This window comes from Monodon monoceros, unplaced genomic scaffold (assembly GCF_005190385.1).
Source record: "Monodon monoceros isolate NGI ecotype Baffin Bay Population unplaced genomic scaffold, NGI_Narwhal_1 Super_Scaffold_9, whole genome shotgun sequence".
Taxonomy (NCBI): domain Eukaryota; kingdom Metazoa; phylum Chordata; class Mammalia; order Artiodactyla; family Monodontidae; genus Monodon; species Monodon monoceros.
The window spans coordinates 39,734,578-39,757,421 of NW_021703786.1; the positions used below are offsets into that span (position 1 = coordinate 39,734,578).

At 47.7% G+C, this 22,844-nt stretch overlaps 1 protein-coding gene across 4 annotated transcripts in view; it reads left to right on the top strand.

Moving 5' to 3' along the window:
• The window catches only part of SPECC1 (sperm antigen with calponin homology and coiled-coil domains 1), a 257,971-nt gene extending 235,869 nt beyond the window's left edge, over positions 1-22,102 (top strand). For 3 of the 4 annotated variants that reach the window (XM_029211776.1, XM_029211774.1, XM_029211777.1), the window contains 3 exons: positions 1,476-1,592; positions 10,873-10,932; positions 18,948-22,102. In XM_029211776.1, coding sequence (XP_029067609.1) covers positions 1,476-1,592; positions 10,873-10,932; positions 18,948-19,037 — 267 coding nt within the window. In that variant the 3' untranslated portion in view covers positions 19,038-22,102. Of the gene's footprint in view, positions 1-1,193; positions 1,329-1,475; positions 1,593-10,872; positions 10,933-18,947 lie in introns of those variants that run through there. The other variant, XM_029211778.1, reaches the window with a different exon arrangement.
• Positions 22,103-22,844: the final 742 nt, after the last annotated feature.

Genomic DNA, 22,844 nt, shown 5'->3' on the forward strand with positions numbered 1-22,844 from the left:
AAAGACTTGTTAGAGAGGCCAGATGTGGGCCCTGGGTCCCTGGCGTGTCCTGGTTCAGGTAAAGCTGCATGCGTGGCGGCAACACTACCTCCTCCACCGAAAGCACCCAGGACAGGCCTGCGCTCGGGGCCCCCTGGGGTGTGCCCTCCTGCAGGCGCTTCCACGGCCTCTCCCAGGCTGTTTCAACACATTCAGGCAGCCGCTGTGTAGATCAGCCTAAGCGGTGAGGGGTCGGTGGGCTTGGGAACCTGGCATTTCATTCAGGATGAGCCTGTGAACTTGGGAAGAAAACCTGCCCTGTTAGGATGGCTCGGTCAGGGAGAAAGAGGCAGATGGATGTGAGGGTCTAAGAGGTGGAGGTAGCCTGGAGCTACCAGGGGTCCTGCCTGGGAACCGTCATCTCCGTGGGCTGCCTGTCAAGTTGGATGTTGGCTTCCTTATCACTGTTTGCCAGGCAGCTCCTGGGGCCCCCGCCTGTCCTGAAGGAGGAGCTCCTTTCTCCCCCCCTGAGATGCCCCCAAGTTGTAGGGAGAAGAGGGTAGTGGCAGGAATAAGCCATGTGGGTTTTTAAGGTCTTCTTGTTTAGTCTTGGTCTCCCTGTTGTTAATTGGGGTCATAGGTAATGATGGTGATGGTGATGATGGTGATGGTGGTGATGGTGATGGTGATGGTGATGGTGGTGGTGGTGGTGGTGATGATTCTTCTTTGGCCACATAAGGCTGGGAGGTGCTGGGATGTGCAAAGCTGACTAGGTAGGTTAATTTGAGAGTAAGATGTCAGAGCCTTTGACATACCAGAGGGTGGGCAGAAGTTCCCTACTGTTTTGAGATGTAGAGAAGAAACTTATGGTTACCAAGAGGGGAAGGTGGGATGGGGTGAATTGGGAGATTGAGATTGACATATATACACTACTATGTATAAAAGAGATAACCAATGAGAACCTACTGTATAGCACAGGAAACTCTACTCAGTGCTCTCTGGTGACCTAAATGGGAAGGAAATCTTTAAAAAAAAATGGATATATGTATATATATAACTGATTCACTTTGCTGCACATCAGAAACTGACACAATATTGTAAAGCAACTATACTCCAATAAAAATTAATAATAAAAAAAAGAAGTTCCCTACTGTTTTGAGCTCCAAAGGCTTTTCTCGTGCCTTTTTTTTTTTTTTTTTGGCCATGCTGCATAGCTTGCAGGATCTTAGCTCCCCATTACCCCTGTGGTGGAAGCATGGAATCTTAACCACTGGACCGTCAGAGAAGTCCCTTGTGCTTTTCTGTGAATGGATTTGGACAACGCCAGGCCACCATTCCTGGCACCAAAATTAAAGGTACTGCCAGCAGATTGGGTAGTGTCTGATCTTGTCTTACTGCAAACCCAGAGGTGGATACGCACATGGATCCTAGCACGGTCCCGTTCATAGTCTGTGACTTGGCACGGTTTGGTGATAAGTGCTGCTTTTCCCCCACAGAACATCGATATCACCAATTTCAGCAGCAGCTGGAGTGATGGCTTGGCCTTGTGTGCTCTCCTGCATACCTACCTGCCTGCTCACATCCCGTACCAGGAGCTGACCAGTCAGGAGAAGGTAAGTCCCCCACCCCCACCCCTCCCTGGTCACCCCTGTTACCCTCCAGAACACACAAGGGGAACTCCTCATACTTTCAATACATCCCAACCGGGGTGAGGTTTGTGGACTTGAGGTGGTAATTGGGGTATTGATTCCAGCACAGATAACTACGGAGGACAGGTCTACACTGCAGAACCCCACCCCTGGTAAATGTTCTCAGTTTCCTTTGTTACCTAGAAAAACACAGTGGAGCCCAGTTGACTGTGGCTGCTGAGAATTTCCTGTCACCCGGTTTTCAAAGAAAACCCTGATGGACTCTCACCTTCATGGTTTCAAGACATTGGCCAGCATTTTCAAAATCTTTCAAAATCCAAAGAACCAGAAAGCACCACTAAAAAGAGCTCCTTGCTCAAATAAGCTTGGGAAGCTGTATATTTGATCACACTTTTGGAGATTAACAGCACTCGTAAAGACTTCAAGAAGTCCTTTGTTAAAGAAACCTGTGTGACTCTGTTTAGCCCAACCTATATCAGAGCCACAGAACCTTTTTAACTTTTAATATAATCACCCGTAACAGGAATCAGCGGACTTCTCCTGTTGGGGGCCAGTGGTAGGCTTTGTGGATCTGTGTTCTCTGTCACAGCTACTCAGCTCTACCACTGTGGCTCCCAAGCGGCCACAGATCTTTGTAAACAAATGGGCATGCTGTGTTCCAATAAAACTTTATTTACAAAAACGAGCTGAGGGCCAGGATTGGCCTGCAGGCTGTGGTTTGCCAAATCCTGACCTAGAACATCCTAAAAATCACATTCCACAGAGTGTACTTTGGGAAACGCTGTCCCAGGCCCTGTGCTCATTCACTCAACAAGCATTTCTTGCCAGGCGTCAGTCACAGTAATAAGGGCAGCAGTGAGCACGTAGACAGGTTCTTTGTCCTCAGGAGGTGGACGTTCAGTAAACAAGTGAGTAAACCTGTAACAAGCAACACTGTAAATAAACAAAATGTGGAAGAACTTGAGAGAAACATGGGGCTTTAGGGTGAACAAGGGGACCTAACTTCCTTCCACCAGGAAGGCTGGGAAGGTCTCCGAGGAGGCGGAATTCCAGCTGAAAAGCTGACGTGAAGGAACCAGTGACACAAAGCGGGGGAGCTTCCCAGAGCCAGGGAGCACAGCCGAGGGGACGCCCGGTGCTTGCAGCCAGGGTTGCAGGGGACAGGGAAGGCGGCCTGCCATGCCGCCTGGCTTCCACAGCGGCTGGCAGACGGCACTGGACAGTGACAGACGACGATCCCTGTTCTGAAAAGATCTCTCTGTGAAAAAGTGAACTGTCACGGGGACAAGAATGAAAGAGAGGCTGCAGTTGGGAGGTTGTAGGCATTGTGGTGAGAGCTCACTTCCCTGTTCACCCGTTAGTGGAGGCCAGTGGCCGCATCGTGGGTGGGAAAGCGGAGGAAGATTCGAGATACATCTGAGACGCAGAACCAGCTGGACGCGGTGACTAAGTGGCTGTGGGGAGAAGAGAAAGCCGGAGGCGACCCAGGTGTCTGGCTGGCAGGACAGTTTGCTGAGGGGGAAGGAACAGAAATGTTTGAAAGCTCTGGTTTTGACTTTCTCACACTAGCATGTAAATAAAGTCCAAATGGTCCTGGCACTGATGGCGATGATAACTGAACAAAGTGATTTAATTGTTTAGAGTGTGTATCGGTCAGGGTTCTCCAGAGAAACAGAACTACTAGGATTTGGGTGTGTTATGTGTGTAAACACACAGATATATATACACACATACAGAGAGAGAGAGAGGGAGAGAGATGTTTATTTTAAGCAGTTGGCCCATGCAGTTGTGGAGGCTGACAAATCCAGTTTGCAGGGCGGGCTGGCAATCTGGAGACACAAAGTGTTGGTGTTATAGGTGGAGTCTAAACGCCGTCTGCCAGCAGAATTCCCTCTTCTTGGTGGGAGATCAGTCTTTTTTCCATTCAGGCCTTCAACTGATTGGGTGAGGCCCACCCACGTTATGGCGGGTCATTTGCTTTACTCAAAAGTCCACCAATTTAAATGTTAATCTCGTGTTAAAAATACCGTCACAGAAATACCTAGAATAATTTTTAGTCAAATATCTAGGTACCAAGGCCTAGCAAAGTCAACACATAAGATTAACCATCACAGAAGTATTAAAGTTTCAGGGCATAAATTAAAATTTATGCTTTGTAATCTGTAAAGCAGGCTGGACAGGATTATTAAACATTTTGGGGGGGAAATGGTCCATTTTGAATCATGTTACATCTGAGATGTCTGTGAAGTATGCAGGTAGCAATGTCAGAGGCAACTGGATAGCAAACCCAGGGTTCAGGGGGCAGGTCAGAGCTGGAAATAGAGATTTGGGGCCCCAGGAAATGGACCAGCTGTGTCTAATTGAGCTTAAATGATGGAAATGTGATACATCCATGCTGTCCCGTGCGGTAGCCACTCGCCACATGGACTGCTGATGGGAAGTGTCTCGTGTGACTGGAAAACTGAATTTTTAATTTTAATTACTTTTAATTAAATAGCCACATGTCATGAGTGACATGAACCTGAACAGGGCAGGTATAGGTGGTATTAAAGCCGTGAGCGTGGAGGTCACCTGGGCCCCAGGCACTAAGGAAAGGCCCTCCCGTGTGGCTCCTCTGCTCTCAGCATCTCACTTCTGACACCTCTGTGAACAGCTGTGGGGGGCCCACACCAGGTGATTCTGTACCACCTGCTGTGTGTCATGCAGTTTAACTCAGTTCTGACACTGTCCACTTGCAGACGGCGTCAGGTCCCACAGGTTACGGGCTCAGTCCTCCACAACTGCCCACCCCCTTCAGACACCTGTCACAAGTCCAGGTTGTCACCTGTGTTTCCAACCGACCGGCTGTAGATCAGAGGTTCCCAGGACCCCCTCCTCGGGTTCAGTTAATTTGCTAGAGCAGCTCAGAGAACTCAGGAAAACAGCTGACTTACGAGGCTACTGGTTTGTTACAAAGGATATTAAAGGATACGGATGAGCAGCCAGATGAGGAGATGCATAGAGCGAGGTCCGGGAGGGTCCCGAGCACAGGACCTTCTGTCCCCTGGAGTTTGGGGCGTGCCACCCTCCCACACATCGATGCGTTTACCCACCCAGAAGCTTTCTGAACCCTGTCCTTTGGGTTTTTCTGGTGGCTTCATTATTAGAGGCATGATTGATTAAATCATTGTCCTTTGGTGATTGATTCAACCTCCAGCCCCTCTCCCACCCCTGCAGGTCAGGGCGTGGGACAGAAAGTTCCAACCCTCTAATCCCGTGGTTGGTTCCCCTGGCAACCATCCCCATCCTTCAGTCATCCAGGGTTTTTTAAAAAATTGCCTCGTTAACATAAACGCTGGTGTTGTTGGAAGGGGTTTGTTGTGAGTAACAAAAGACACCTGTTTCGGGCTTCCCTCGTGGTGCAGTGGTCAAGAATCCACCTGCCAATGCAGGGGACATGGGTTCGAGCCCTGGTCCGGGAAGATCCCACATGCCACAGAGCAACTAAGCCCGTGCTCCACAACCACTGAGCCTGTGCTCTAGAGCCCATGAGCCACAACTGCTGAGCCCGCGAGCCACCGCTACTGAAGCCCGCGTGCCTAGAGCCCGTGCTTCGCAACAAGAGAAGCCACCGCAATGAGAAGCCCGCGCACCGCAACGAAGAGTAGCCCCCGCGCGCCGCTACTAGAGAAAGGCCGCGTGCAGCAACGAAGACCCAATGCAGCCAAAAAACAAAAGACACCTGTTTCACCTTTATTGCTCCGAAGCTGTTTCTGGAACCGAGGACAGAAACCAAATATTGTAACAAAATATGCCCCCGTGGCTCCTACATAGAAAATTACAAAGGTTTTAGGAGCTCTGTGCCAGGAACCAGGACAGAGCAAAGGTGCATTTCTTATTATAAATCACAGCTTCACAGAGGCACAGGGAGAAGACCAAGGAACAAGCTTTGAGGACTCCACACCTGTCAGGACAGAGGAGGGTGTCGCCGCGGAGGAGACCAGCGGGGGCACGTGGAGTGCTGGGGTCCACGCAGCCCGGGCACTGCTGACAAAAAAATTAATCAGCTGATCTAACAAAGAGATAGAAATTTTTCTTGGAGCCAAGTGGAGGATTATAACCCGGGAACAGCTTCTGAGAAAGTTCCAAGAACTGTTCCACCCTTTAGAGGTCAAAGCACAGTTACATAGGATTTTGAGACAGAGAGCTGTGCATTAAATGGTTAACATGATCCAGGTCTGCTGCGGGTGATGGGTCATCACGGCCCCTGGCAAGACTAAGAAGGAAGGTTGTCTCCTAGGGAGTGTCTCGCTGGTGCCGGGAGAATGGTGCTCCTTGCGGTTGAGCAGGCATTCCTGCCGATGGGGAGGTCTGGTCGATGCCTAATGCAGATACATCCTCAGAGTGTGACGTTTTTGCCTGCAGTCGTGGGCCCTCCAGTCAGTACGGACGTGTTGGAAAATAATGGGCCTAAAAGTGTTTGTTTTCACACTTGGGATCGTGATTGCTTTCCGATGACGGAAACCGCAGCGTCTCCCTGGACGCTGATGATTCCCGCGATGCGCGGCTGGCTGCCTGGATCTGGAAACCTGCAGAACAGCCAGGCATCACGGCTCAGTCACTCTCTTGTCCTTGTGGTCCAGGGGCCCGTGGTTCCTACACGTGGGGTTGCCTTCCTTCTCCCCAATCCAGAACACTGTCACTGGGGAGCACGCCGTCGGACCGTGGAAGGCTTCGGGTCTGTGAGGAGATGAAGGACTCAGCTCCAGGTGGCCAGAGTTTTCATTTTAAGATCATGTGGTGGGACTTCCCTGGCGGTCCAGCAGTTAAGGTTACTCACTTCCACTTCAGCGGATGTGGATTCAATCCCTGGTCAGGGAACTAAGATCCCACGTGTCACACAGTGTGGCCAAAAAAAAAAAAAAAGATCATATGGCTTCACAGCCTCCCCAAAGGACCAGCCAGCCTCCTGCTTCCTAAATGCCCCCCATGTAGAGGCGCTCTGGGTGGAGGGACAGTTTAGCCACTGCCCTTGAGGAGCTTTGCCTTCAGGATGGGGAGAGAAACTCATATCTATCAGAGTTACTGATGACGGTTCTCAGAAACAGTGTGTCAACACAGGCAAGTCAAATCATTACAGTTTAAAACTGAGCATGTGTGTGAGACTCAGCCTGCGAGTATCTTGCTGGTGGAGAGAGAGGGATTCAGGCAGGGAAGCCTTCCTAGAAGGGACCTATTCGAAGTTGGGCTTCAAAGGGGACGAGCTAATTTGAATGAAAAGTATGCCCTTGACCTCATCAGGGCGCGTGGAGTCCAGCCCTCACCTGGAGCCCGGATCTGGGGAGCTGTCAGTGCTGGGTGCTTCTCGGGTTTTCTGCTGAGCAACATACATCAAAAAGGGCACCAAGAGAGGCCGGTAATATCTGTAAAAACCCATTAAAATCAGAATCTAAAAATTGTACGGTCTAGCTCTCGACAGTCCAGAACGTTCAGAAGTCATAAAGCTGTTCCTCCTTCCTCAGGGGAAGTGTGACATTGGTATTAGGTAGGGAATTTCTGATAACATTAATAAGGATGTCTCCTGAGACGTTAAAGAGATTTACAAGCACGGGATGTGAGTTACAGTCAGTGGAAAGTTTGGTGTTTTTTCAGGAAAAAACGTATTCCTCTGTCCTCCTGTTGAAACTCCTGCTGAGGTCCTCAGATTCAGGTGATAGGATGGACCGTCTTTATGTTGGTGTCTGAAATGAAGTACTGATGTGAGGGGGAAATTCTGGGCTGGGGCTCCTCAGTCCCGTCAGTTTCAGGCGAGATCCCCACTGCAGGGCCAGCTGTCAGCAGAGTCCCCATGGCTGGGGGCTTCCACTGTCCAGGGGCTGGAAGGTCCTGGCCCGGCACACTCTCTGCGTCTGTCTCCCCTCTGGCCTCCCCACAGTGGCCGTGACGGTGTTCTAATGAGAGAATTAGGATCAAGATGCTTCATCACTAATGTCCTGCTGCCACCAAAACCAATAAAAGCCATTTTCATGCACCGGAAACCACCTCTCCCTATAATGGTCCATGTCATACCATATGCAATTTCAGAGTGTTTTCCGACAATTTTTCGACTATTTCTTCTTTGTTCAATTTCTGCTTAGAAAACACTAGCAGTTTCATTAGAATCAGGATAAAGGGTCTTGGGGGGCGGGGGGCGGGGAATTCTGTATAAAACCTGAGGTTTAGAAATGCCTTTTCCTTAGACCTTACTGGTAATCAAAGAATACAAGTTAAAACAAAATATTATTTTTAGCCTGTCACATTTGGCAGAGACTTTTGAAAATCGTAACATTCTGTGCAAGTAAAGGTGGGAGAAAATGGGCCCTTAAACACTGTTGCTGGAACTGAAAACTGTGTTAATATTTACAAAGCTGTTTGGCATTGCATACCAAAACCCGTAAAAAAATGTTTGTATCTTAATGTCTGGAGTAATGGTAGCCTAAAAACCATTGGCTTACAGACTCCTTTCCTCCCCCAGAATGAACCCAAAGGACTTTAAGATAAGGACAAAGGCCTCATTAGCACCAGAGTAGGAGCTTCCTGCTGCTGGCTGGGGCTAAAGTAAAGGAAGCCAGGAGCCACTGGACAGCTCCCCTCTCAGCAGGACGGAGAGCAGTGTTAAAAGTTTCCGCTCAGTCCATCCCCATTAATTACCTTTAATATGGAGGAAGGGGGCCGGGCGGCTTGGGCAAGACGACCACAGGTCAACGGCTTTCCAAGGCCCCGACCACAGACCAGAAGAAAAGTTTTTTGCCGTGTTCTAGTGTTTCCCGTGACCTGGTACCTAGTATAGAGAGTTTGCCTCAGTATCCAGCGGACCCCTTAATCTTCAGGCACCAGATGTGCCGGAAAGGACGGAAAGGGGAAGTGGGGAAATGTATAAAATTCTGTAGAAAATCTAAATGCATAAAATTACAAAATTCTGCTGAGCAACAGAATATGTGAATACCTAGGGAAACATTCGTCTCTCAATTATACTTACTTTACCAATTTAATTAAAGTTTCATATAATCTGAATGACTTCAAATGAATTATGGGAGGAGGCGTGACCAAATGATTCTTAAGTTCATCCAGATGAAGAAGCATCAGAGAGCAGCCAGAAAGGGTCTCAAAACAGGAGCAACAAACGAGGGCTAAGTGACGTGGAGCCTCTAAAGTTCTAGGGGAAATGATTTTCAACCTAGAGTTCTGTATCCAGCCAGATTATTAACCAAGTGAGATGGCAGAAAAGGGAAAATTTCGTATATGAATGCATCCAGAAAATGTATCTCTCCCACAGCCTTTCTTTAAGAGGGAAACTAAGAATGTGCTCTAGTAGAATGTGGTTCTCAGGGGAATTCCCTGGCGGTCCAGTGGTTAGGACTCTGAGCTTTCACTGCGGAGGGTGTGGGTTCCATCCCTGCTCGGAAAACTAATATCCCGCAAGCTGCAGGGCGCAGCCATAGATAGATAGATAGATAGATTTAAAAAATTTTTAAAAAGAACAGAGGTATTATCCAAAAACTGACATGAGGTTTGTGGACAAAAAGTGTCGCCTGCCATATCAGTAAACAAAGGACGTTGCGGCCATCAAGCCCTCAGCCACTGCCCCCGCCCCGACCATGTAACCTGCGAAGATCCAGGATGGAGGAAAAAAGCAGGATACGGGCCCTAGATAGTTAAGGTGCATTTCAGAGAAACGATTTCAGTGAGCCCAGACTCTTGCATATTCCCATGCATAGAAAAGTGCTAAACTCATTAGCTTGAGAAGTTTGTTTTGTTCTTTAATTAGCAGAAATCTTTTGATATTCAACTACCTGGTTTGTTTTTGCAAAACTCCTATGTATTCTGGCTTCTCCCTGACCTATTCGGAACAATCCCTTCAGAGCTATCTGAGAGCCTGTCTCCCGGACTTAAGTCCTCAGCATGTCCACCAAGTAAAACATAATTCTCCACTTTTAGGTTGTGCTTTTTTTTTTTGTCAGTCGACAGGTTCTGGAGGACTCCAGGGCTGAAGGGTTTCATAGAATAATGATACGATTAAGAGCTTGGGGGTCTAATAAAGGGGGGCAATGAGAGAACAGAACATATTAGAACAGAAAGTCAGTTTGGTACAAAGAGAATATCATGGATTGTAATCCATAGTCAGAAAGATAAGAAACCAGAAGATGAGAGGAGGCACCGTTCTTCTCCCAGCAAGAAAAATCCCAACAAGCAGAACTGAAAACAAATGGACTTGAGGACAGTCAAGGTCCAGGTCTGCAGCACACTGAAACGTGGTGTGGATTTGAGCCGTTGGTCAAGTTACAAAGAAGAAAATCATTTGGAAGAAATGTTTTGAGGGGCACAGCATCATGACTGTGGAACTGGGGAGAGGAATCCGATCTCAGCTGCTGTGTAAACACCGCTTACTGTGTTCAGCCTTCAGAGTCGTTCTGTTAAGAGGGTGCTGAACACTTAAGTGTGGTTGAAGAAAAGGAAGCAAATTCTATCAGCTTTTAACAGTTTAAAACTTGACAAGGTGGATGAAAGGCAAGGGGACGTCTTCCTTATCATCCAAAGTGGAGTCGGGAACTGCTGTCTGCAATTGATGGGACGAGAAATGGAGGTTTAAGGAAAATGGTCCAGGTCACAGACATAACTAACACAGGCACAAACGTGAGCTACGTGAGTATAATGCAGGGAGGAGAAAGGCACCTAAGTCCTCATTTATCTTGGGAAGAAGTTAGAAGGCAATGCCTCTGTTTCGGAAATCAAGCAACGGTGGTGTGAGCAGTTACAGGGATATGGAGGAGATCATCACCGAAATTAAAGAGAGAAACAAAAAGGTCTTCTCCCGAGGACCAGGATTGAGGGAACAACAGTTTTTCATATGACTATGTTTAACGATGTGCACATATTCCTTTGATAATTTTTTTGGTATAACACCATGATTAAACAACTTGATACCCAACATAATGTGTATGTCATAAATCTTGACAAAGCAAAAAAATAAATAAATAACCGAATTAACAAAAATGTATCTTTGATGGTCACGAATCAATCAATAATGTCATTTTTAGTGACAACGGTAATCTGTTAATCTTTTTTTCCCCGTAAACTAAGATCATTGGTTGCATATTTGACTTCAAAACTTAAGTGTTCTATAAACAGTAGGTAATCTTTATAGGAATGTCAGTTGGTGTTTTTTCCTAGCAAAAACTATATATTTTTAGTTGATAATTTCATTGTCTTTGTCTTTTTAACCTAGAAAAGAAATCTCTTGTTGGCATTTGAAGCAGCTGAAAGTGTAGGCATCAAACCCAGCCTGGTAAGTATCCTCCTTCGTGTCCTTGTGATACTTTGTTCTAATCATATGAGGAGGAACTTTATACTATCTACTAAATAATTTTTACACAACAGTGAAACCCATCTGCTGAAGATATGTTACTCATGATTCCTAATGAAAATTATCCAGTTGGTCTGACCACATGTGATCTAGAGTGTTTTCAGTGAAGATTTCACTGTGGATAAATTTCAGTTCTAGACTGAAATATCATTAAAACCCTCTTGTTCAAGGCACCTAGAAATCTGAATAAAATGTAATTTTAAAAATATTAGGGCTTCCCTGGTGGCGCAGTGGTTGAGAGTCCACCTGCCGATGCAGGGGACACAGGTTCGTGCCCCGGTCCAGGAAGATCCCACGTGCCGCGGAGTGGCTGGGCCCGTGAGCCATGGCCGCTGAGCCTGCGCGTCCGGAGCCTGTGCCCCGCAACGGGAGAGGCCACAACAGTGAGAGGCCCGTGTACCGCAAAAAAAAAAAAAAAAAAAATCAGTACATAGCTGATCTCTGAAGAAAGACGGGGAAATAACCAGATGCTGGAAATTAAAAGAGGCGTGAAGACCAGAGCCCTGAGGCATGTGCTGGGACTCTGGCCACCCCCAGGATTGGGGCTGGGGTGGTGGAGGGAGCTCGTAATGAGCGGGCATCTGATGGGTATAGGCTGTGGTTCTTGCCCATGCAGGGGCAAGAGACAAGGCCCTGAGCTCCTGTAAACAGTGCATTAGTCCTGAGACCCCTGCACAAAACCAAGGCTCACAAATGCTACTCTTAGTGACGGGGAAATAAAAATCTCCACCTTCCAGTCCAGGGAGGTGATAAGGAAGCTTGGTCTCCTCCTGGGATTTTTTGGTGGCCAAAAAAGGAAAATCTCCTGTAAGGAAAGAAAACTGGGCCAGATGAGGTTTGGAGTCCAAATTTATAATATCTACTGCAAGCATTCCCCGGTTTATACTGTCTCTGCTGTAGGAGGCTCCTGGGCCCGTAGCACAGAGGCTGCTGGAAATACACTCACAATCCAGAATTACAAAACGCTCAAGAAAATGATCTACTTGACAACAAGGACCTACTGTATAGCACAGGGAACTCTACTCAAGATTCTGTGATAACCTATGTGAGAAAAGAATCTGAAAAATAATGAATATATGTATATGTGTAACTGAATCACTTTGCTGTACACCTGAAAGTAACACAACACTGTAAATCAGCTATGCTCCAATAAAATTTTTAAAAAGAAAAGAAATCGATCTACTTGAGCTAGTCAGCAGGCACCACCAACAAGAGGATCATCTACCAGAACTTGAGATAATAAAACAGGAAGAAAGAGACCTCAAAAGACTGTGTTTAAACATATTAAAATCATAAGGAAAGAACACAGTACTATAAAAAAAAAAAAGACTTGGAGAAGAGTCAAGTAAAACTTGTAGAAATTAAAATTTGGAATTAAAAATACCAGTTACCAGTTGGGCTGAAAACTGATTGGATACAGCAGAAGAGAGAACTACTGAATTGGAAACTAGATCTAAGGAAATTACCCAGAACATAAAACAGGGACATTTAAAAATGGAAAATGTAGTAGAGGGGTTTTATTAGTTAATAGGTTTTTCAACTTCAAGAAATGGAAAACCCAACTAACAGTTGCTTCAACCATAAAGATATGTGTGTGTGTGTGTGTGTATATATGTATATATATATGTATGTGTGTGTATATATATATATATATATATATATATATTTTTTTTTTTTTTTAGTTTCAGGAATGGTTCACTGCTCAATGTTATAATCAAGGACCCCAGAGTGTCTCTTCTCTTCACTCCACCATCTTTAATCTGTTGGTTCTTTGCCCTCATACTTGTTTCTCTGTGGTTGAACATGACTACCAAGCTCCAGACATCACTCCTGTCTGCAGGGCAGGAAGGAGGGAGAAGGGAGAGGAGCAAGTGCCTAACATCTTCCCCCTTTGATAAGGAAACCAGAAGCTTTCCCAGTGTCCCTCCAGCTCATTGGTAGTACTCTGTTATGTGGCCACACCACCTGCAAGGGAGTTTGAGAAAGTAAGCATATAACATTTCTCATTCTCTGAATTTAGTGGGAAGCCTTTCAAGGGAGAGAGAGGTTGGGAACATCTGATAGTGTCTGTCACAGAGCTTAAGAGGCATGGAAGATAAAGTCAGACGTGTCTAAGTCCCACGTCCAGTGGGAATGCCGGAAGAAGAGGAAAGAAAAAGTGAAGAGAGAGAATATTTGAAGAAGTGGTGCCTGAAATTTTTCCAGAATGATGAAAGACCACAGATTCTTAATGAATCTCAAACAGGATGAATAATACAAAATATCCATCCAGACACATGATAACATAACTGCAAAGAAAGCAAAGACGTATAACCTACAAATTATTTCTACTAACCAATAATAATAATAAAAAGAAACCTAGTAAAAAATTATCAAAGTCTGGAATAGACAACTCACAAATGGCCAGTAAACATTTAAAAACGTGTTCAATCTTACTGGCGATTAGGAAAATCTCAGTTGAAGTAACAGTGAGACATACTTGTGTAACCTCAGAGGATGAAATGACAAAGGGAAAGGACGGCTATCATAGGAATTTTAGTACTGTGACAGTGTACGCCAAAGTGTTTGAAACAGAATGGGCAGTTTTCTAAAAAAAATATATAAATACATTCCTTCACATAGTAAATGTAGGGCTTCCCTGGTGGCGCAGTGGTTGAGAGTCCGCCTGCCGATGCAGGGCACACGGGTTCATGCCCTGGTCCAGGAAGATCCCACAGGCCGCGGAGCGGCTGGGCCCATGAGCCATGGCCGCTGAGCCTGCGCGTCCAGAGCCTGTGCTCCGCAACGGGAGAGGCCACAACAGTGAGAGGCCCGCGTACCGCAAAAAAAAAAAAAGTAAATGTAAATATTTCTCCAAAACTTAGAAAGAAGTAGAACTTTAACCTTTATTAAAGAAGTGAAATTCATTGTTTTAAATATAGTCACACACACACAAACAAAAAAATCCCAGTAAGCCCAAATTCCACTGAACCTTTAAGAAACAGGTGTCCCTGTTGTGTAAATACAAGTCTAGAGAATCTAAAAAGGAGTGAGGGGACTTAATGTCTGGCCAAGACGGCATAGCAGAAACCTGATTTATCTTCTGAAACACTAAACAGCTAACAAGTGACCACAGATAATTTACATAAGGAATCAAAGACACCATGAGAACTTGTTAGAAGATGATATTATACACAGAATACGGTTTTCTTTGTGGTGTTACAGTTAATATTTGCCTTTTAAATTTAACATTTTTTCCTCTTTTTCATCTCACGTACTACTGTAGTGAAAGCTGGGGAGCAAATGAGATCATCTTGTTGAACTAACGGTCAGAGCCAGCAGTTTCATTTGTAGAGATGTCTCTGAGGAACTCCTGACAAACATCATGATGAATCTCAGAACCATTTAGGAATGTTTGTGAGCAGTTTAACCCGTTTATGCCATCAAGAAAATAGAAGCTTCCTACATTATTAAATTTGCTTTACAGTATCGTGAGATGGATTGAAAAATAACATATTTAATTACACATGACATTTTAAAAATACACCCAATCAGAACTGACAGCAGTAATAATCCCAAGTCCTTGGTCAAATTCTGTTATTAGGTTAGTCAGGAAAAAAAATTCCCTTATATGTTTATATTCTAGCAAATATAGGTTTCTGGGTTTACCATTGTTAGCAAGGATGAGATTTTTTACAAGTGAAAACCCTACAGTGTTCCCCAAATTTTAGAATGCATTCCTTCCCAGCCACGGTGTAATACAGAAGTTTAACACCCCACATCACAGGTGGAACAACTCCTCACAGGAAGAATAGGAGAGAGAATATGTGTGATACTGTTGCCACTGCCGTAAAAGCAGCCAGCCTGTGTGCCCTCCGAGGGTTGATGTGTTCATACCTGCTGAGGTGGGCACGCCCGCACTAGGTCATATGGTCTGTGAGGGTGTGGCTTGCTGGGTGAGCCAGTGTGTCCACCAGAACGGTCACTTCCTCACACAGCCTAAGGTCCTCAGGTCACCTGGGAAGGGAGGTCATTACAACTCAGGATTTTACGGGGATATCAGAATGATTCCTTAGGCATAACTGGACCTGATCTGTAGCATAAACTTTATAGAGGCTACTTAGACAATTAATTCACTTACTATGAGCACGTTTACTCTGTGCCAGGCATTTTCCATGTGTTGACTCATTGGCCCTACATCTGCGACGTAGATGCTCCTTGTGGGTGGGACACTGAGACAGTGCGGTACCATGAAAGGGCACATGGCCAGTGAGTAGCAAAGACAAGGGTCAAGGAGGCCAGCTGTCTCTAGAGCCCACGTCTCACCCCTCCGTGACCCTGCCTCTGGGCAGCCATGCCCACCTGGGCTCTGAAAGCACAATTTATTCATAGTCTGTGGAGCACATGCGTGTTATATTCTACTTTCTCTGATTATAGAGCTTATCTCCATCCGCACCAAGACCCCTGAGGACAAGAAGCCCTATCGTTTTTCTTTTTATCAATTATTTTTATTGTGGTAGAATACGCATAACATGCCCCAAGTGTCTGCCCCTTGACCAGCACCACTCTGCCTTGATCAATAGAGCTTTAGAAATTGTGACATCAAGTCTCCCAACTTTATTCTTCTCTTCAGAATTGTTTTGGCTATTCCGGTACCTTTGCCTTTGTAAATTTTAGAATCAGTTTGTCGCTATCTACCCCCAAAAACAGCTTGCTGGGATTTTGATTGGGGTTGCATTGTATCTGTAGATCAGATGGGAGGAATTGCCATTTTAACAATACTCCATCTCCAAGCTATGAACCTAGAACATCTCTCCATTTATTTAGAGCTTCTTGATTTCTTTCATCAGTATGTTGTAATTTTCTGCATGTGGTGTTTTATAGTTTTCTGCATATAGATTTTTTTGGGTGCCATTTTAAATGGTTGGGTTTTTTTTTTCTTTTTTTTTCATATGCCATTGTTCATTGCTGGCATGTAGGAAAGTTGTTGATTTTGTGTCCTGAGACTTGGCTAAACTTGCATATTAGTTCCAAGAGGTTTTTCTGGTAGACTCTTTGGAGTTTTCTGCATAGACAGTCATGTCATCTGCAAATAAAGACAGTTTAGTTCTTTCTAATCTGTATGCCTTTTGTTTCTCTTTCTTGCCTTAGTGCACTGGCTAGAACTTCCAGTACAGTGCTGACTAGGAGAGGTGAGAGAAGACATCCTCACCTTGTTCTTTTTTGCTGATCTTAGCGGGGAAGTGCTCAGTTTCTCACTATTAAGTATGATGTCAGCCCTTGGGTTTTGTATATGTTCTTTATTAGGTAAAAGAAATACCCTTCTATTTCTGGTATTTTGAGAACCTTTATTTTGAATAGTTATTGAATTTTGTATAATGCTTTTTCTGCATCTATTGATATGACCATATGGTTTTTCTTATTAGTCTGTTAGTATAAATAACATTGATTGATTTATGGATGTTGAAGCAGCCTTGCTTTCCGGAGATGAACCCCACTTGATCATGATTCAATTGATAATATTTATTAAGGATTATTGTGTCTATGTTCAAGTGAGAAGTTGGTAGTTTTTTTTTGTAATGTCTTTGTCTGGTTTTGGTATTAGTATTGGCGCTGGTTTCACAGAATGAGTGAGGAGGTGTTCCCTTCTCTTCTGTTTCCTGGAAGAGATTGTGTAGAATTGGTATTATTTCTTCCTGAACTGTTTGGAAGAATTAACCAGATTTTTATTGATGCGGCGTACCCTCTCTTCTCCTGAAGAGTGCTAAATGATTTCTTCAAACACGTTCAGATGTCACGTTAACCATGTACCAAAATATTTTAAAATTTAATTATTGTTAGGTTCAGGCCTATCGGATACTGTGAGTAAAACAGTGAATATTGATCAGACTTCCGAAATCCTCTCTAAGCAGGAAGACGCGTCCTTGCCCCCCTTGGAGGGAGGTTTGCCGTCCCTCCAGCATCTCTGGAAAACACTTTGTTTTCCTTTTCAGATTGTTCTAGGTACATCTGTGTGGAATGTTCCACGCATTTCTTTTCTACCCCTTTCCCATGACCGATGCTGTGCTGATTTCTTCACATAACCAGGGAGCAAAATCAGTAAAATATATTCAGATGTTGAAACAGAAGCTAAACGGCTGGTTCCAGGCCTCAGCCAGTTCTGACCCCGCCCAGGAGCAGATGTGCTAAGTTCAGCCTGCTTTTCCACTGCATCTCTGCTTCTGGCTTTACGCCAGGACCTTCCCTAGTGCTCTCCTGTGACCACAAAAGAATCCACGTTCAGCCCCAAAGTGAATTATTAGATACGTTCAGCACCATGAATTTCAGGAAGGCCTTGGCCAAGCAACAGACGGAGTGCCGTCCTGCCTGCCGCCACTCCCGGCCTCGGCCTCTGCCTGCTCATTGCCAACAAAGTGAGGGGGAAACAACAATAAAACATGGAATGGTGACCCTTAATTCTGGTAAAACAGCTTTCAATCAGTTCAGGACTTTTGTGGCACGAATCCAACAGAAGGAAGCAGTACCGCACAGAGGAGATGCTCGTTGCAAAGTCTGTGTGGTGAAGAAGGGACCACAGTCACATGCCATGCACTGAGAGGACAGGGGATAGTCATTCCCCTGGACAGTGCACATCTGCTAAAATGACACAGCACAGGTGTGCGGGAAATTGTGTATGAAAAGTGTCAAAGCACGGGGCACACAGTGACGGAGCGTGTGGGACACAGGTGTGCGTTCAGAGGTAGCTTGGAGAGGTGGGAATCCTTTTACAATAATGGAATCGCGGTGACTCTTTTCAAAACTTTTGTTATATTGAAGTCTAGTTGATTTACAATGTGTGAATTTCTGCTGTACAGCAAAGTGATTCAGTTATATACATATATATTCTTTTTCATAGTCTTTTCCATTATGGTTTATCACAGGATATTGAATATGTTTCCGTGTGCTCTACAGTAGGACCTTATATCCATTCTATATATAATAGTTTGCATCTGCTGATCCCAACCCCCTCCTCCTTGGCAACCACAAGTCTGTTCTCTGTCTGTGAGTCCGTTTCTATTTTCTATATAGATTCATTTGTGTCATATTTTAGATGTTGGGGGTAGGAGTTTATTAATTAATTAATTTATTTTTGCTGTGTTGGGTCTTTGTTTCTGTGTGAGGGCTTTCTCTAGTTGTGGCAAGCGGGGGCCACTCTTCATCGCGGTGCGCGGGCCTCTCACTATCGCGGCCTCTCTTCTTGCGGAGCACAGGCTCCAGGCGCGCAGGCTCAGTAGTTGTGGCTCACGGGCCTAGTTGCTCCGCGGCATGTGGGATCCTCCCAGACCAGGGCTCGAACCCGTGTCCCCTGCCTTAACAGGCAGATTCTCAACCACTGCACCACCAGGGAAGCTCTGTGTCATATTTTAGGTTCCACATGTAAGTGATATCATATGGTATTTGTCTTTCTCTGTCTGACTCACTTCACGTAGTATGGTAATCTCTGGCTGCATCCATGTTGCTCCCAGTGGCATTATTTCATTCTTGTTTTATGGCCGAGTAGTCTTCCGTCGTATATATGTACCGCATCTTCTTTGTCCGTTCCTCTGTTGATGGACATTTAGGTTGTGTCCATGTCTTGGCTGTTGTGAATAGTGTTGCAGTGAACATTGGGGTGCATGGGTCTTTCCGAATTATGGTTTTGTCCAGACATATGCCCAGGAGTGGGATTGCTGGATCATAGGGCAATTCTTATTTTTAGTTCAAAACTTCTTTTAATGTTCATTGTCATGTTGTTAAAAGATGGGAGAGGCGGGAGGTCAAGTCTCATGTTTCCTAAAAGGGACAGCATCTCTTGAACAAACGGGAAGGAAAAGCTTTTCTTTTCACTAAGCACCTTTAGCACCGGCTGGGTGTTGCCTGTACCTGCCGGCTGCATGGGAAGGCCTGTGGCCCCCTATGACCTCTGCCCTCTCCCGCAGGAGCTCAGTGAGATGCTGCACACAGACCGGCCCGACTGGCAGAGCGTGATGCAATACGTGGCCCAGATCTACAAGTACTTCGAGACGTAAGTCTGGAGTCAGTGCTTGCTGCTCGTCCCTGCTCCGTCCACCGCCCAGCTTGCCCAGGGCCAGCACACACACAAGAAACAGCCAGGTCCACCATGCCCACCTTGAACGCCGACGCACGTGGCCCGTAAGTGGAGGGGGGCCACGCTCTCTTGGGCCCCCCTTCTCCGCGGGAGCCCAGCGGTGTGTTCACTGGAGCTGCCCTGAATCTCACGACAAACAGCACTTCCAAACCCCACCGTCTCTACTACAGATGGCTGGCTTCTGCCTCTATAACAACTCTCCACTTGACACCTCCCAGACCCCTCCAAAAGAAAAATGCCCAACAAAACACAAAAAGAGAAAGTTTGCTCTCAAGCAACCCTGAAACACATGAGCGCCCTGCGTCCTGGGGAAAAGACTTGCGTCCTCAGTAAGGACTTCACCACCTTTAGGTCTCCTGTCCCTTATTTGATTCTTTGGGTGGAAGATCAAACTTGAGATGTAAAGGAGCCCCTGGGTAGTTTGCTAGGTGTCCCTGGGAGGGACAGGAGGATGTGTGTCTGGGACGCAGTCACACCAGGACCCCGTGCTCAGCAGCGGCGGACGGGAAGCCTCCGTGACTGTCACCTGCTCCGAGTGTCCTGCACGTATTCACGCCCCATCCACACCCACACGTTTGCCCCGCACGGAACCTGACAAAGTCGCTCAGACAGAAGGCACTGGCCTGTGCTGGCCGGGGTCCTCGTGCTTTTGCACAAACAGCTGGAGGACGTGTACTTCTTGGGATGCTGGGCAGACGGCGATGTAAACAGTATTTCAACTCTGGCTCTGGTTTTAGCCCTTCCCCAGGCCGCCTGCATTTGCACGGCAAAGGACGCCCTGGGGGCAGGCAGAGCCGGCTGGGGTACAGCTGAAGGAGGCAACTCAGTTTCCCTAGAGCCTGCAGTGACCCTAAGCGGCAGCAGAGCCCTCTCCAGAGCCGCCCTCCGCCTGGGAGGTGCAGGTGCAGGTAATCACCCGGGCAAATAAAGGAACATTACGTAGCAAGCGAGGTTCCCCCTGGCCCAGGGGGTCCCACAGCTGCTGCTTACATCAGCGCCCGTCGGCCAGGGTCCTTCCCACGGCCCCAGAGCCCAGGGCAGCTGGCGCGGTACTCCCTGCAGGCTGGTAGGAGCCCTTGTTCGTAGCCGGGGCCCCATCGGTCCCTGTCCTGGGGGCGGCTGAGCTCGGCCCTCCCTCCCGTCCGCCTTGGAGGAGGCATCCGGGTCCCACACGGCGCCCGTCCCTCCACCTCAGGCTGCCGAGGCTGCTGGCTGGGGTCCTTCTGCAGGGGGCTCGTTGAAAACACACACTCCTCACCTGCCCCAGCGTGGAGTCAGAGTACTGGGAAGGGGACCAGGGTTGCGTTCTCTATATTTTCAAAGTCCCCGAGAAGCACTGAAAGGAGAGAGTCTGGTGACGGTGGCCGTGATGATTTGTCTTCACGTGGAAGCTGGAGGCACCACCCGGGCAGGTGTAGCTCTCGCCTTCCTGAGGGGCGGTCCGCTGAAAGATACTCCCGGTGTCTCCTCGTCCCCCGACCCTGCCTTGCTTGCTTCCCCAGGAGTGGGGTTGGGACGCTGCTGGCTGTGTGCAGCCTGGGGTCACCGCGAGTCTCCGTGTGGGAGGGGCCTGGGCGCTGCGGTGTCCTGTCTTCAGTGATCACTGAGGGGGTTCGGAATCGGCACGGAGCCTCTGCGGTGGAGGTGTTGCTGTTTCCCCTCCCCCCGTGCTGGGGCTGCTGCCGCCTTTAGGCTAAAAAGAGGAGAGGAGGCCATGTGCAATTTGTTTTTATAACGCAAAGAGGTTGCCTGACTGCTTTGCAGCAAGAGCACCCTTAGGGCACAGGGCACCTGTGTCCTGCCCGCAGGGACAAGGGTGGCGTTGGGGCAGGTCTGGCCCTGCGGGGCCCGGGGGTGCCGGCTCAGGCCTTTCAGCACTGCAGGGTCGGGGCGGGGTGCAGGGGGGCCGTCGCGTAGGTCAGGTTTTAACTGGGGAGCTCGGAGCACAAGGTGAGTGTGGAAAACTTGAGAACACACGGTGTTTACTGTCAGCAAACCGCATCCTCCCCAGTTTTCTGTCCTGAGGTTTTCAGAGGTCACAGTATCCGTGTTACTTCCCATCTTCCTTCAGCCAGTACTTTGTCACTTAAAATTATTTGGTGGTTCTACAGATCCTTTTTCCAAAAAATGTATTATTTTTATACACAAGATAGATGCAGAATGCAAGACCCCCCCAAGAGTGGAGGAGTTTTGTTTTGTTTTGTATTTTTAAAGACATGAAGAGAAGTCCATGGTTCTTTGCGTTGAGTTGTTTCACAGCTGATGGTGGCTCCACGGGCCCTGCCCCCAGGGCTCGGTGTCTGGGCAACCAGGCAAATTCACCCACCTCCCATTCTGTCCCTCCTCACTTCAGAAACTACGACGGTCTTTGGTTTTCCTTCTTCACCCAGCTGTTGTTTTATAGCTTTTGTTGATTCCACCCAGAGGATCCTGAGCGGCTCACACCTGGCGTCACGGTCCCGAAACCCACAGGCTGCTTTCCCAGTCGCCCCCCACGTCCCCGCTGAGGGGACAGGCACCGCGCTGCCTGGGGACAGAGGTCTCGGTCGTCAGATACAAGCCCCTTTGCCAAATCCAGCCCTAGTTCTTCCCAGCCCAGAGCTCGAGGGCCATTTGAGAGGAGCTGACCAGTGACGTGCAGCAAAGGACAGGACCCAGCAACCTTTTTATAAAGGATTTTTAATATCGCGTGTGCCTGGCATCACTGCGGGTTTCACTTCTCCGACCCAGGTTAGAGTTGGGCTAAACCTGTGCTGTCCCGAATAGCTCAGTAACTTCGACTGCATGAGTGGAATGCAGCAGTGCGTTTGTGGCCTCATTTCTGCCAAGAGCACAGACCGTGCCCAGCGCTGTCAGGACGCAATAGAGGCGTGTGTAACTGTGAACGTGGACGCGTGCGATGTATGGCTCTGTAATATTTCTAATAAATATATTTTGTTTCTGTCTGACTATGAATTTGTCCCAGTGACATTTATTGTTACTGTTTTCTCAAAATGCCAGGCTTCCATTCAGTCTGTTTCCAAACTGGCATCTTCGCGTCCCGGTTCCTCACTGGGCCGTGGTCCCCACTGCAACTGCCGGGGGTCACCAGAAAGGACTGGGTCCTGACGCCCCTTGGCCCCCTCCCCTGCACGGCCCCTTGCTGTGACTGCGGTTCCCCGGGGGCCCCGCCCTCCAGGGCCTCACGGGGTGCTGCAGAGCTGCTTGGACGTGCCCACTGGGGGTGGGGGGCAGGAGAGGTTATACCGAGATCGCGGAGGCAGAGTGAACACGAACTTTAACAGACCGGGGATGCTGGTGTGTGCTGACACCAGGACGCTGAGCGAGCGATTCGTCAGGTGACGTGTTGTCTTCGGGCACCACTCAGAGGCCATCCTTCATGGTGCCTTTGGGGACCAGCCCTGCCCACAGGAGAGGACAGAGGAGAAGCCTCTCCACCTCCCCTCCTCCCACGGAGGCCCCACGCGCTGGCCTTTCCCTCCTGGGGGACTCCGTCTTCCCAGGACAGCACAGCCTGGGATGAGGGTGTGACAGGCCCGGGGCCAGGACGGTGGCCGCCAGCCACTTCCTCTGCTGGGCCGTCAGTTGCCGCGTGATGCTGCACCCAGAAGATACCAGGCTCCCCATGTGATGACCCAAAGCCGTGTCAGCGGCTCAGCCCGCATACGTGCGTGCGCGCCCACACACACGGACGCGTGGACATTTGGTGGATGGCCAGTGCCTCAGC